This window comes from Pecten maximus, chromosome 17, assembly GCF_902652985.1.
Source record: "Pecten maximus chromosome 17, xPecMax1.1, whole genome shotgun sequence".
Lineage (NCBI taxonomy): Eukaryota > Metazoa > Mollusca > Bivalvia > Pectinida > Pectinidae > Pecten > Pecten maximus.
Genome location: NC_047031.1, coordinates 11,179,116 through 11,191,418, shown reverse-complemented (window position 1 = coordinate 11,191,418; position 12,303 = coordinate 11,179,116). Strand labels below are relative to the sequence as shown.

At 40.6% G+C, this 12,303-nt stretch overlaps 1 protein-coding gene across 4 annotated transcripts in view; it reads left to right on the top strand.

Annotated features, from left to right (window-relative positions):
* Positions 1-12,303, top strand: part of LOC117315356 (sodium- and chloride-dependent GABA transporter 2-like) — a 182,065-nt gene that overhangs the window by 91,820 nt on the left and 77,942 nt on the right. For all 4 annotated transcript variants that reach the window (XM_033869511.1, XM_033869512.1, XM_033869509.1 and 1 more), the window contains 2 exons: positions 10,577-10,711; positions 12,065-12,236. In XM_033869511.1, coding sequence (XP_033725402.1) covers positions 10,577-10,711; positions 12,065-12,236 — 307 coding nt within the window. The remainder of the gene's footprint in view (positions 1-10,576; positions 10,712-12,064; positions 12,237-12,303) is intronic.

Genomic DNA, 12,303 nt, shown 5'->3' with positions numbered 1-12,303 from the left:
AGAACTGTCACCTCACACTGATTAGCTGTGTAGAGAGAACTGTCACCTCACACTGATGAGCTGTGTAGAGAGAACTGTCACCTCACACTGATTACCTGTGTAGAGAGAACTGTCACCTCACACTGATTACCTGTGTAGAGAGAACTGTCACCTCACACTGATTAGCTGTGTAGAGAGAACTGTCACCTCACACTGATTAGCTGTGTAGAGAGAACTGTCACCTCACACTGATTAGCTGTGTAGAGAGAACTGTCACCTCACACTGATTAGCTGTGTAGAGAGAACTGTCACCTCACACTGATTAGCTGTGTAGAGAGAACTGTCACCTCACACTGATTAGCTGTGTAGAGAGAACTGTCACCTCACACTGATTACCTGTGTAGAGAGAACTGTCACCTCACACTGATTACCTGTGTAGAGAGAACTGTCACCTCACACTGATTAGCTGTGTAGAGAGAACTGTCACCTCACACTGATTAGCTGTGTAGAGAGAACTGTCACCTCACACTGATTACCTGTGTAGAGAGAACTGTCATCTCACACTGATGAGCTGTGTAGAGAGAACTGTCACCTCACACTGATTAGCTGTGTAGAGAGAACTGTCACCTCACACTGATTAGCTGTGTAGAGAGAACTGTCCCCTCACACTGATTACCTGTGTAGAGAGAACTGTCACCTCACACTGATTAGCTGTGTAGAGAGAACTGTCACCTCACACTGATTACCTGTGTAGAGAGAACTGTCACCTCACACTGATTAGCTGTGTAGAGAGAACTGTCACCTCACACTGATTACCTGTGTAGAGAGAACTGTCACCTCACACTGATTAGCTGTGTAGAGAGAACTGTCACCTCACACTGATAAGCTGTGTAGAGAGAACTGTCACCTCACACTGATTAGCTGTGTAGAGAGAACTGTCACCTCACACTGATTAGCTGTGTAGAGAGAACTGTCACCTCACACTGATGAGCTGTGTAGAGAGAACTGTCACCTCACACTGATTAGCTGTGTAGAGAGAACTGTCACCTCACACTGATGAGCTGTGTAGAGAGAACTGTCACCTCACACTGATTAGCTGTGTAGAGAGAACTGTCACCTCACACTGATTAGCTGTGTAGAGAGAACTGTCACCTCACACTGATTACCTGTGTAGAGAGAACTGTCACCTCACACTGATTAGCTGTGTAGAGAGAACTGTCACCTCACACTGATTAGCTGTGTAGAGAGAACTGTCACCTCACACTGATTAGCTGTGTAGAGAGAACTGTCACCTCACACTGATTAGCTGTGTAGAGAGAACTGTCACCTCACACTGATTAGCTGTGTAGAGAGAACTGTCACCTCACACTGATTAGCTGTGTAGAGAGAACTGTCACCTCACACTGATTAGCTGTGTAGAGAGAACTCTGTCACCTCACACTGATGAGCTGTGTAGAGAGAACTGTCACCTCACACTGATGAGCTGTGTAGAGAGAACTGTCACCTCACACTGATTAGCTGTGTAGAGAGAACTGTCACCTCACACTGATGAGCTGTGTAGAGAGAACTGTCACCTCACACTGATTAGCTGTGTAGAGAGAACTGTCACCTCACACTGATTAGCTGTGTAGAGAGAACTGTCACCTCACACTGATTAGCTGTGTAGAGAGAACTGTCACCTCACACTGATTAGCTGTGTAGAGAGAACTGTCACCTCACACTGATTAGCTGTGTAGAGAGAACTGTCACCTCACACTGATTAGCTGTGTAGAGAGAACTGTCACCTCACACTGATGAGCTGTGTAGAGAGAACTGTCACCTCACACTGATTAGCTGTGTAGAGAGAACTGTCACCTCACACTGATTAGCTGTGTAGAGAGAACTGTCACCTCACGAGATTAGCTGTATACATGTAGAGTGAAACGGAACCACCTGGCATGGGACCACTGGGGAGGTTATAACAGAACCACCTGGCATTTTGCGTTGAAACAGAACCACCTGGCATGGTGCGGTGAAACAGAACCACCTGGCATGGTGAAGTGAAACAGAACCAACTCGCATATCAACAAGCATCACAAACAAGTCTGGCTTCATATTTCTGATTGAGGTCAAGATGTCTTTCCAAAGGTGACAGTGTATAAGGAGTGTGACATGGGTGTATCACGCTCAAAATAAAGCATCCTCTCTCTTCACACTAAGAGTATTATAGTGAATATAATAGGGAGCAGAAGTCTGGAGTTTCTCCAAAATTCTGCTGGCTAATTATGTTCTGTTGCTTTACTGACTCCCAGTTGATGTGAGGGTGGCTCACCATAAGGGCACCTGCATTTTGGGAGTGGCAAAGTTATTATGAAGGTAAAAATAATGTTACTTGCTCTTGATAGAATTTAAAATAAATCAATAATTGATATATCGTGTCATCATATTTTTTAATTGCTTTCACATTTATCTTGATTAATTCAGTTAAATTCTGCACATCAAAAATATATTTCAGTAGAATATATTATCATGAAAATTAAAAAAAATTATAAAAACAAGAAACAAAAACACAAAAAAACAAATGTTTTCCCCTTATTTATATGATATGTCTTATTACAAATTCAGATAAAATTGATGAAAAAAGGATAAAAGGTTTTATATAAAAAAAATTTGGAGATCTTGCATATCTTGCAGAAGGTAGATTATACTTGGTTTTGTGTACCAAGTATAGGGGTTGGTGTTTCTGCTGAGTGGAGTGCTAACACAGTCTCCATACTTCTGTCACCTACTTTGCTCTAATCAATATCCTACAAGAGCTTGTAATGCAGGCACAGTTCCATTATTGATAAGTCAATATTTGTTTGAACATGATGAAGAAACAGGAGCTAGAATGTGCACTGGAAAGTTGACCTTTGAACTCTTGTAATTCTACAAGACAGTTTGATGTGGTAGATGTCCTTAAATTTTGCAGTCCATCACTGATGAGTTTAAAAAAATATTTACCTTAACTATATTGTGATTGGCCAGTTATCAATAGTGATAGAACATTAATAAAAAATTTGGAATGAAACCAAAGTTTTGATGTTATAAGCTAATTAATCAGTCAAGTTTAGAAACTTCTTTTACATACTTATATTTCCCCCCACGAAATGCATTTGTATTAAATTGGGCTCCCCCCATACCATTCCTGTTTCTGAAACTTAATTTCCGAAACTATTTAAGATAAACTCATGAAACTTGATATTTGAATAAAACACTCTTCATAGATGAAAGGGTCTGAAGGTGCTTTACCAAAATTGTGAATTTCATGACCCTGTGGTCTCACGTTTGCCCCCAATAGTTTATATAGGAAAATCTCATTTTTGGCAATTATGTGTTTGATTTCTATTGAAATTCATTCTAACTTGGTTAACATTATCAGCATAGGATGACAGTTTGTTGGTATGCACATGTTGGCCCTGACTGACCCCCAAGGGCTGATGGGCAGGGCTAAAAAGGGTCCAATTGACTGAAATTTCAAAAATCTTCTCTACTCTCAGATATTGTGGAATCAAACAGTCTTCATAGCTGGAAGGGTCTTAAGGTACTTTACCAAAATTGCGAATTTCATGACCCTGGGGTCTCATGTTTGCCGCTGGGGAGGGGGTACACTTTTCTATAGTTTATATATAGGGAAATCACATTTTTGACAATTATTTGTTTGATTTCGATTGGAATTCATTCTAACTTCGTTAACATTATCAGCATGGGATGAAAGCTTAATGGTTTCCTCATGTTGGCCCTGACTGACCCCTTAAACTGATGGGTTGGGCCAAAAAGGGTCAATTAAATTAACTGAAATATATTTCAAATCTCAGGTGACCGTTAAGGCCCATGGGCCTCTTGTTATTCTTTTCCCACCAAAATTCAAAATATCCCAAATACCCTTTCTTGACTCATAATACCTCCGATGGTGGCTGTATTTGAGTCTAAAAACAACTATCAAACTTGGATTGCATAATGTCTATGGATTATTTTGCACTAGATCTTACTTTTTAGGTCATCTGACCCGAAGGGTCAGGATGACCTATAGTCATCATGCTTCGTCCGTCGTCGTGCGCCGTGCGCCGTCCGCCGTCCGCCGTGCGTAAACTTTTCACATTTCAAACTTCTTCTCAAGTTCCACCAGTGGGATTGAGCTGAAAAACTTACCTGAAATGATGCTGGGATGGTCCTGACCAAGTGTTGTTATTTTTCGGGTCGGTCTGAAATCCAAGATGGCCGCCACAGCCGCCATTTTGAAAACACATTTTAAACTTCTTCTCAAGTTCCACCAGTGCTGTTGGGCTGAAACTTGCCAGAAATGATCCTGAGATGATCCCCACCAAGTGTTGTTATTTTTCGGGTCAGTCCGAAATCCAAGATGGCCGCCATAGCCGCCATCTTGAAAAACACATTTTAAACTTCTTCTCAAGTTCCACCAGTGCTGTTGGGCTGAAACTTGCCTGACATGTTCCTGAGAGGATCCTGACCAAGTGTTGTTATTTTTTGATTGGTCTGAAATCCAAGATGGCCGCCATCTTGAAAAACACATTTTAAACTTCTTCTCCAGTTCCATTGGTGCCATTGAGCTCGAAATGGGTGAGGATGTTAAGGAAGGAGGGCCAACAAAGTGTTGTTATTTTTCGGCCTAGTAAAATCATTGACTTGGCAGCCATGGCGGCCATTTTGTTACATGATTGTGCAATCATGGTTTTCCTGAACAATGCCTATTTCAAACTTCTTCTCAAATTCCACCAGTGGGATTCAGCTCTAACTTACCAGAAATTATCCTTAGATGGTCCAGACCAAGTGTTGTTATTTATTGGGTCAGTCAGAAATCCAAGATGGCCACCATGGCCAACAGTGCCACTATATACTTGCTACAGAGAATACATTCTACAATAATATAAGGGTTTTAATTTAGAGTCAGATGACCGTTAAGGCCCCTGGGCCTCTTGTTACTATAAGTAATTGTGTTTAATTTAGGTGACAAGCCCTTCAAATTGTTGGCCATCAATTTCCAGTACCGTAAATATTCGGGTATAGTGCGCACTCGTGTATAGTCGCAGGTACATTTTTGTGGTCAAGATTGAAAGAAAAAAAAATTGGAGGGGGGGGGGGGGGGGGATTTTTTTTTTTTTTTTTTTTTCATTTTTTAGCTCACCTGCCCAAAGGGCAAGTGAGCTTATGCCATGGTGCGGCGGCCGTCCGGCGTCAACTTTTTCATTTAAACAACTACTTCTCAATACCCAAGAGGCCAAGGAACTTCATATTGGGCCTGTAGCATACTGGGATGAAGTGCTACCAAGTTTGTTCAAATAATTGACCTTGACCTTCATTCAAGGTCACATTTGTCAAATAGGCTATAATCTTCAAACGACTTCTTCTCAATAACCAAGAGGCCCAGGGACTTGATATTGGGCCTGTAGCATGCTGGGGTGAAGGGCTACAAAGTTTGTTCAAATAAATGACCTTGACCTTCATTCAAGGTCACATTTGTCAAATAGGCTATAATCTTCAAACGACTTCTTCTCAATAACCAAGAGGCCCGGGGACTTGATATTGGGCCTGTAGCATGCTGGGGTGAAGGGCTACAAAGTTTGTTCAAATAAATGACCTTGACCTTCATTCAAGGTCACATTTGTCAAATAGGCTATAATCTTCAAACGACTTCTTCTCATTAACCAAGAGGCCAAGGGACTTGATATTGGGCCTGTAGCATGCTAGGGTAAAGGGCTACAAATTTTGTTCAAATAAATGACCTTGACCTTCATTCAAGGTCACATTTGTCAAATAGGCTATATTCTTCAAACAACTTCTTCTCAATAGCCAAGAGGCCCAGGGACTTGATATTGGGCCTGTAGCATGCTGGGTTGAAGGGCTACAAAGTTTGTTCAAATAAATGACATTGACCTTCATTCAAGGTCGAATGGGTCAAATAGGCTATAATCTTCAAACGACTTCTTCTCATTAACCAAGAGGCCAAGGGACTAGATATTGGGCCTGTAGCATGCTAGGGTAAAGGGCTTCAAACAACTTCTCAATAACCAAGAGGCCTAGGGACTTGGTATTGGGTCTGTAGCATGCTGGGGTGAAGGGCTACAAAGTTTGTTCAAATAAATGACCTTGACCTTCATTCAAGGTCGAATGGGTCAAATAGGCTATAATCTTCAAACAACTTCTTCTCAATAACCAAGAGGCCAAGGGACTTGATATTGGGCCGGTAGCAAGCTAGGGTAAAGGGCTACGAAGTTTGTTCAAATAAATGACCTTGACCTTCATTCAAGTTCACATGAGTCAAATAGGCTATATTTTTCAAACAACTTCTTCTTAATAACCAAGAGGCCCAGGGACTTGGTATTGGGTCTGTAGCATGCTGGGGTGAAGGGCTACAAAGTTTGTTCAAATAAATGACCTTGACCTTCATTCAAGGTCGAATGGGTCAAATAGGCTATAATCTTTAAACGACTTCTTCTCAATAACCAAGAGGCCCAGGGACTTGGTATTGGGTCTGTAGCATGCTTGGGTGAAGGGCTACCAAGTTTGTTCAAATGAATTGCCTTGACTTTCACTTAAGGTCATATTGGTCAAATAGGCTATATTCTTCAAACAACTTCTTCTTAATAACCAAGAGGCCCAGGGACTTGATATTGGGCCTGTAGCATGCTTGTTTTTTTTTGACATGAAAATACATTGTATAACCCCGTCCGTCCGTCTGTCTGTAGACCATTTTGTCCGGACAACTCCTCCTAAACTGATGGGCCGATTCCAATGAAACTTCACACAAATATAGAGGACCATGTGTAGATGTGCATGCCACTTTCTTTTTTCTCAAAATTATGGTTGCTGTGGCAACTGGTCACTATAAACAGGTTTTCCGATAAGAACCATAACTTTAAGTTTGTCCGGACAACTCCTCCTAAACTGAAGGGCCGATTTCAATGAAACTTCACACAAATATAGAGGACCATGTGTAGATGTACATCACACTTTCTTTTTTTCTCAAAATTATGGTTGCTATGGCAACTGGTCACTGTATCACTTGGTTATCTTAGTTAGCCTCTAATTAACAGTTCCAATTCACCATTGACTCGTGCAGATTGCGGAGGTATTAGTCAGCCATCCTGGCGACAGTTCTAGTTAGATCTTAATTACCGTGAATAAAGGCCATATTGTGTTGTGATAAATTGATTCGAATCATAATTAAATGAAACCAAACTTATAAATAAACACATTCAAGCAGGTGAGTAAACAGATCAGCCTAATTCGATAATTACCGTACCAGTAATTAACCACCGAGCTTAGTACTTGGCTTGATCGGAACACTTGTCATTGGTCAGAGTCGAAGTTGTTTTCATAACATTTTGCATTGAAAAATTTCAATCCTACCTTGTCCCTATAAAATCAGGCGATTTGTTCAGTGTTAGCATGATCTTTCGTGGTATCTGTACCCACTGAGGTATCCGAATGTACTTAATGATCGATTGATTCATCGACATGGGAAAGAAACGTACAGCATTCACCGCCAGAGAGAAACTTGACGCCATTGAGTATGCCGAGAAGTTTGGGTTTAGGGCTGCCGGCCGCCACTTCGACATTCCTGAGTCTAACATAAGGGCATGGAAAAATAAAGAAAAACGACTAAAGTCACAGTCTCTATCGAGACAAGCTGATCGAGGTTCGACAGCAAGGCACCCAGAAATGGAGAGCGAGTTGTACCACTACATCTGTGACCGTCGCAACCAAGGCATCGCTGTCAGTACCACAGAACTGCGCCTGCGTGCTATGTTAAAAAGGTCGACAACTTCAAAGCTTCCATGGGATGGGCGGTCCGATTTTTATGAAGACACATGTTGAGTATACGCAGAAGAACGACCATCGCTCAGAGATTACCCGTCGATTACGAGGATAAACTCATAGAGTTTCAGCGATTCATCATTAGATTGAGAGATGCTCACAACATCGACCCATCGAGGATCGGGAATGCGGACCAAATACCTCTCACATTTGATCTGCCGTCCGATACAACTAACGCCCCTACTAATAGTAAGTCCGTCTCCATACGGAGGACAGGAAATGAAATGCTGGCGTGTATGGCTGATGGTACCAAACTTCCACCCTACATAATCTTTAAGAGGAAAACGCTACCACCTGGTAACTTTCCGAAGGGGTTAATTGTCAGAGAACACGAGAAAGGCTGGATGACAGAACAGACCATGAAGGAGTGGCTTCAAATCGTCTGGGGGAGGAGGCCCATTACTCGCCAGAAAAAACCTCCTGGTATTAGATTCATTCCGATGCCATAGAAGCCCCTACGTCAAACAGACTCTCTCTGATGACAACACCCAGCTCGCCATAATACCAGGAGGAATGACCAGTATCCTACAACCCCTTGATGTTGGAGTCAACAAACCCATGAAAGTCTCCCTCCGTGCTGCCTGGAACGAATGGATGATGGACGAGTCCAAACATACTTTCACGAAAGGGGGTAAACAGTGAAAACCTGAGCTAACAGACATTTGCCAGTGGATATTGAACGCATGGGATAACCTTGACCCGCAGATTATTATCACCTCGTTCCTGAAGTGTTCCATTTCTAACCCGTTGGATGGCAGCAATGACAACATTCTGTGGAATGAAGAAACAAACGCTACCCATGACTGTGGACCAGATTTGGGCTTGGATGATGATTATGACCTGTTTTACCACGACAGTGAGAGACCCGCAGATGCAGAGTTCGACCCTGTGACATTTTTTAACAGTGGCGATGATGAGGAATTCTTGGGATTTTAAACCACATAGACTTGTGATCAGTGTAGCATTTAAATTCAATCAGGGACTGCTTTATTGTAGTGGATACCGGTAATTGGCTAGTGCTCTAAATGGATACTTCGCAAACGTGAATTATAGTGCTTATTCGTGGATGTATTACTAAACGTAAACGTAAATCGTAAGTACTTTAGTTGTAACTTAATTTTATGAACAATGGTACCGTAATTAAATGATATTTTTCCTTTGGTTTTCGTACATTCCTAGTAACGTTAGCCTACAAGGCCTGGTTACATTTTACTTGTGACTGTTCATGTGTGTATTGTTACAGTATGTGTGTATGAGATTATGAATTGTTATATAAATGAATAATTAATACAACTCATTAAAACATTTGAACGTATTTCATTCTTTGTTGTTTTTTTTATTATTGAACAAATTGATTCATTCACGACTTTATCCATACATATACAAAGTGAAGGGAGATAATCCAATATGGCGGACCAGATAACCGAGACGAATATTGTCAGAATCGCTTGTTCTTGTGTATAGTGCGCACCCCCTTTTTGACACAACAGTTTTTGTCTAAAAAAGTGTGCACTATACGCGAATATTTACGGTAGTTGAATGTGTTTTTACAGTAAAATCAAAAGGTGGTAAGCTTATCAATCAAATCAGATTTTTTTCTGATTCAAAATCATATTCCCTAAATCTATGGCTTGACACAATTCCTTGTGTAGCATAGGGCAATTAAGTCTATTTCAAATGTCAATGGTTCTGGGTTTTTACCTTGCCTAATATTATAACTACCAATCAGTATATTCAGTTCTTTGTATTGTCTATTGATTAAATTAGTGGTAGGAGTAGACTTCCAAACGAAACTATTTATTCAATGTAATTATTGCCAGTAACCTTAAATCCAAAAATTACTTCTTTTATGAATTTCAGTAATTTAAAAAGATCCTTAAAACATGTTACTATTACTCAGAAGTAAATTTCACTTGAATCATATTTTTAAGAAATATTGGATAACAATGTGAACATCAGGAATAGAATATTTACCGCAGAGATCAGTGGAAAAAGTATTTATAGATGTAAGGTAATTTTGACCTGGTGAGCGGGTGGTAGGGTGAGGGTTCTGACAGTACAGGGACCTATAACCACTGTCTATTGAATTATCTCTCACAGACAAAGACGGGAACCAAAAAGTGATTACAAGTATCGACACAATCATAGAAAATGGTGTAATTATGTTAAATGTAAGGTACTGGAGTGTTTACATGTTGGTGTGGCTTAAATGGCCTCCCTCATTGCACCAAAATGGGTTGGTCTTAATGATTAGCAGGAAAGTCTATCTGGAGGAAATAGGTGTGTTTGCTTTATTTTTACTGAGATGGGAAAATATATAGGGCTTGTTGTTGGAATAAATCTTTTGACTATTAATTAAGGTTTCAGCTGATTTCAACAAGATCAAGAGAAAACCTCTGTTAATCAGCTGTAATATCAACATTAGTTTGTACTCAATCACAATGAAGTATTTATTTGGTGACACAACAAATTATCATTGAGAGGCATAACATAGTTTGTCCATTTTGATTTTAATGCCCCCACCATGAAATGGGGAGGGGGAGGGGAGGCCATATAGTGTTACCCATGTCCGTTTTTCGCATCCCAATGTAACTAGCTAATCTCAGGAACTGCTAATGCGATCCTCACCAAACTGTGTTTGCATTTGGGGTTTAAAGTGGCAGCAGGGGCACTTATGTCTTACAGACATTTTCTAGTTTACTAAATCAGAAAGAAACATTTGATCATTTCTCGTTAACAGGTATGGCCCTCCTTGCCCTGTATGTGTTCCTATTTATACTGTGTATACCACCGATGTTCATACAACACAAACTCGGAGGCTACGAACAGAGAGGCATTGTGGGTCTCTTCTCTAGATATCTCCCGATTGCAAAGGGTAAGTTTACGTAGAAAGATAATGTGTGTTGATGTACTTCAATATGTCTTTCATAATGAAAGGAAAATTTGTAATTTTGGTGAATAACAGAATCACACTTTCCAACACCCAATCTTGGAATGCAGACTCCTCATGTTCTTATGGCCTTTGGTCTGTGATCTGTCCGACGTCCATCTGTAAGTAATCTTTGTTTTTTTCACAAAAAGTATTATATATTTCATGTTATAATGATGTACATGTATATTCAATTTTGTGACAAATTGAAAACAAAATGGCCAAGAGGCAAATCATCTTGAATTTTTGACAGGATGAAATATGCTATGCCTATTTGTCATGACATGTTTTATGGATCTTTCTCAAATTTTATGTGTGGGTTCCATTGTCCCTTTAGTTGTGCATTTTGAATTTTGAGACTGATTTAGGGAAAATGCCTGACAGATGACCATCTTGAATTTTGACAGGTAGAAGGTTGTTACCACTATTTATCAGGACATATTGGTTCCAGCACCCCATTGTCCATATTTTGTAGGTTCCAGCACCCCATGGTCCATATTTTGTAGGTTCCAGCACCCCATGGTCCATATTTTGTAGGTTCCAGCACCCCATGGTCCATATTCTGTAGGTTCCAGCACCCCATGGTCCATATTCTGTAGGTTCCAGCACCCCATGGTCCATATTTTGTAGGTTCCAGCACCCCATGGTCCGTATTTTGTAGGTTCCAGCACCCCATGGTCCGTATTTTGTAGGTTCCAGCACCCCATGGTCCGTATTTTGTAGGTTCCAGCACCCCATGGTCCATATTTTGTAGGTTCCAGCACCCCATGGTCCATATTTTGTAGGTTCCAGCACCCCATGGTCCATATTTGTGCATATTCAATTTTAAGACTGAATTAATGGAAAGCAAAATGGCCAACAGGCAGCCATTTTGAATTTTTACAGATTGAAGTTTGTTAATGCCATTTCTCAGAAAGTTGTTAAGTTATTATGTAGCAGTGACCTCAACATTAACCAGCAAGTCAAGTTAGGATTCGTCAGGGCAGAGATACAACTCTTTCTAGCTAGGTCATCAGGGTCAGATATGTAAAAAGCTTCAAACAACTAACACAGCTTCTTCTTAATAACCTACAGACCAAGTTGTGTTCCATACAGTGTGAGGCTCTACTTATTGACCTATGACCTTCATACAAAACAACCTGAATGTTTTTATCTTGGACATTTGGGTGTATATAATCCCACTTATTATAACCTATGACCTTTGCTATTAGTGAGGATGTAGGCCGTCTGATTAACCTCTGACCTTTGTTACAACATAAACTACTGTGTTGGTGTGACCCATTGTAACCTCTGTTACAGGAGTAGGCGTGGCCTTACTTATTGACCTGTTCCTGACATGTGTTTACTTTGCACCATTGGTCTGCCACTTTGGGATGTATGCAGTGATTTCTATGATCCAGGAGCCGTACCTCTGGGAAGGTTGTAGTAATGCGTGGAACACGGACAAGTGTGTTGAGAATCTGCCTGTCACGTATGTATTGTAGGAGTTGAATACTTATTAAGAGGTTGGTAAAGGATGTTTCCAAGATTATCTAATT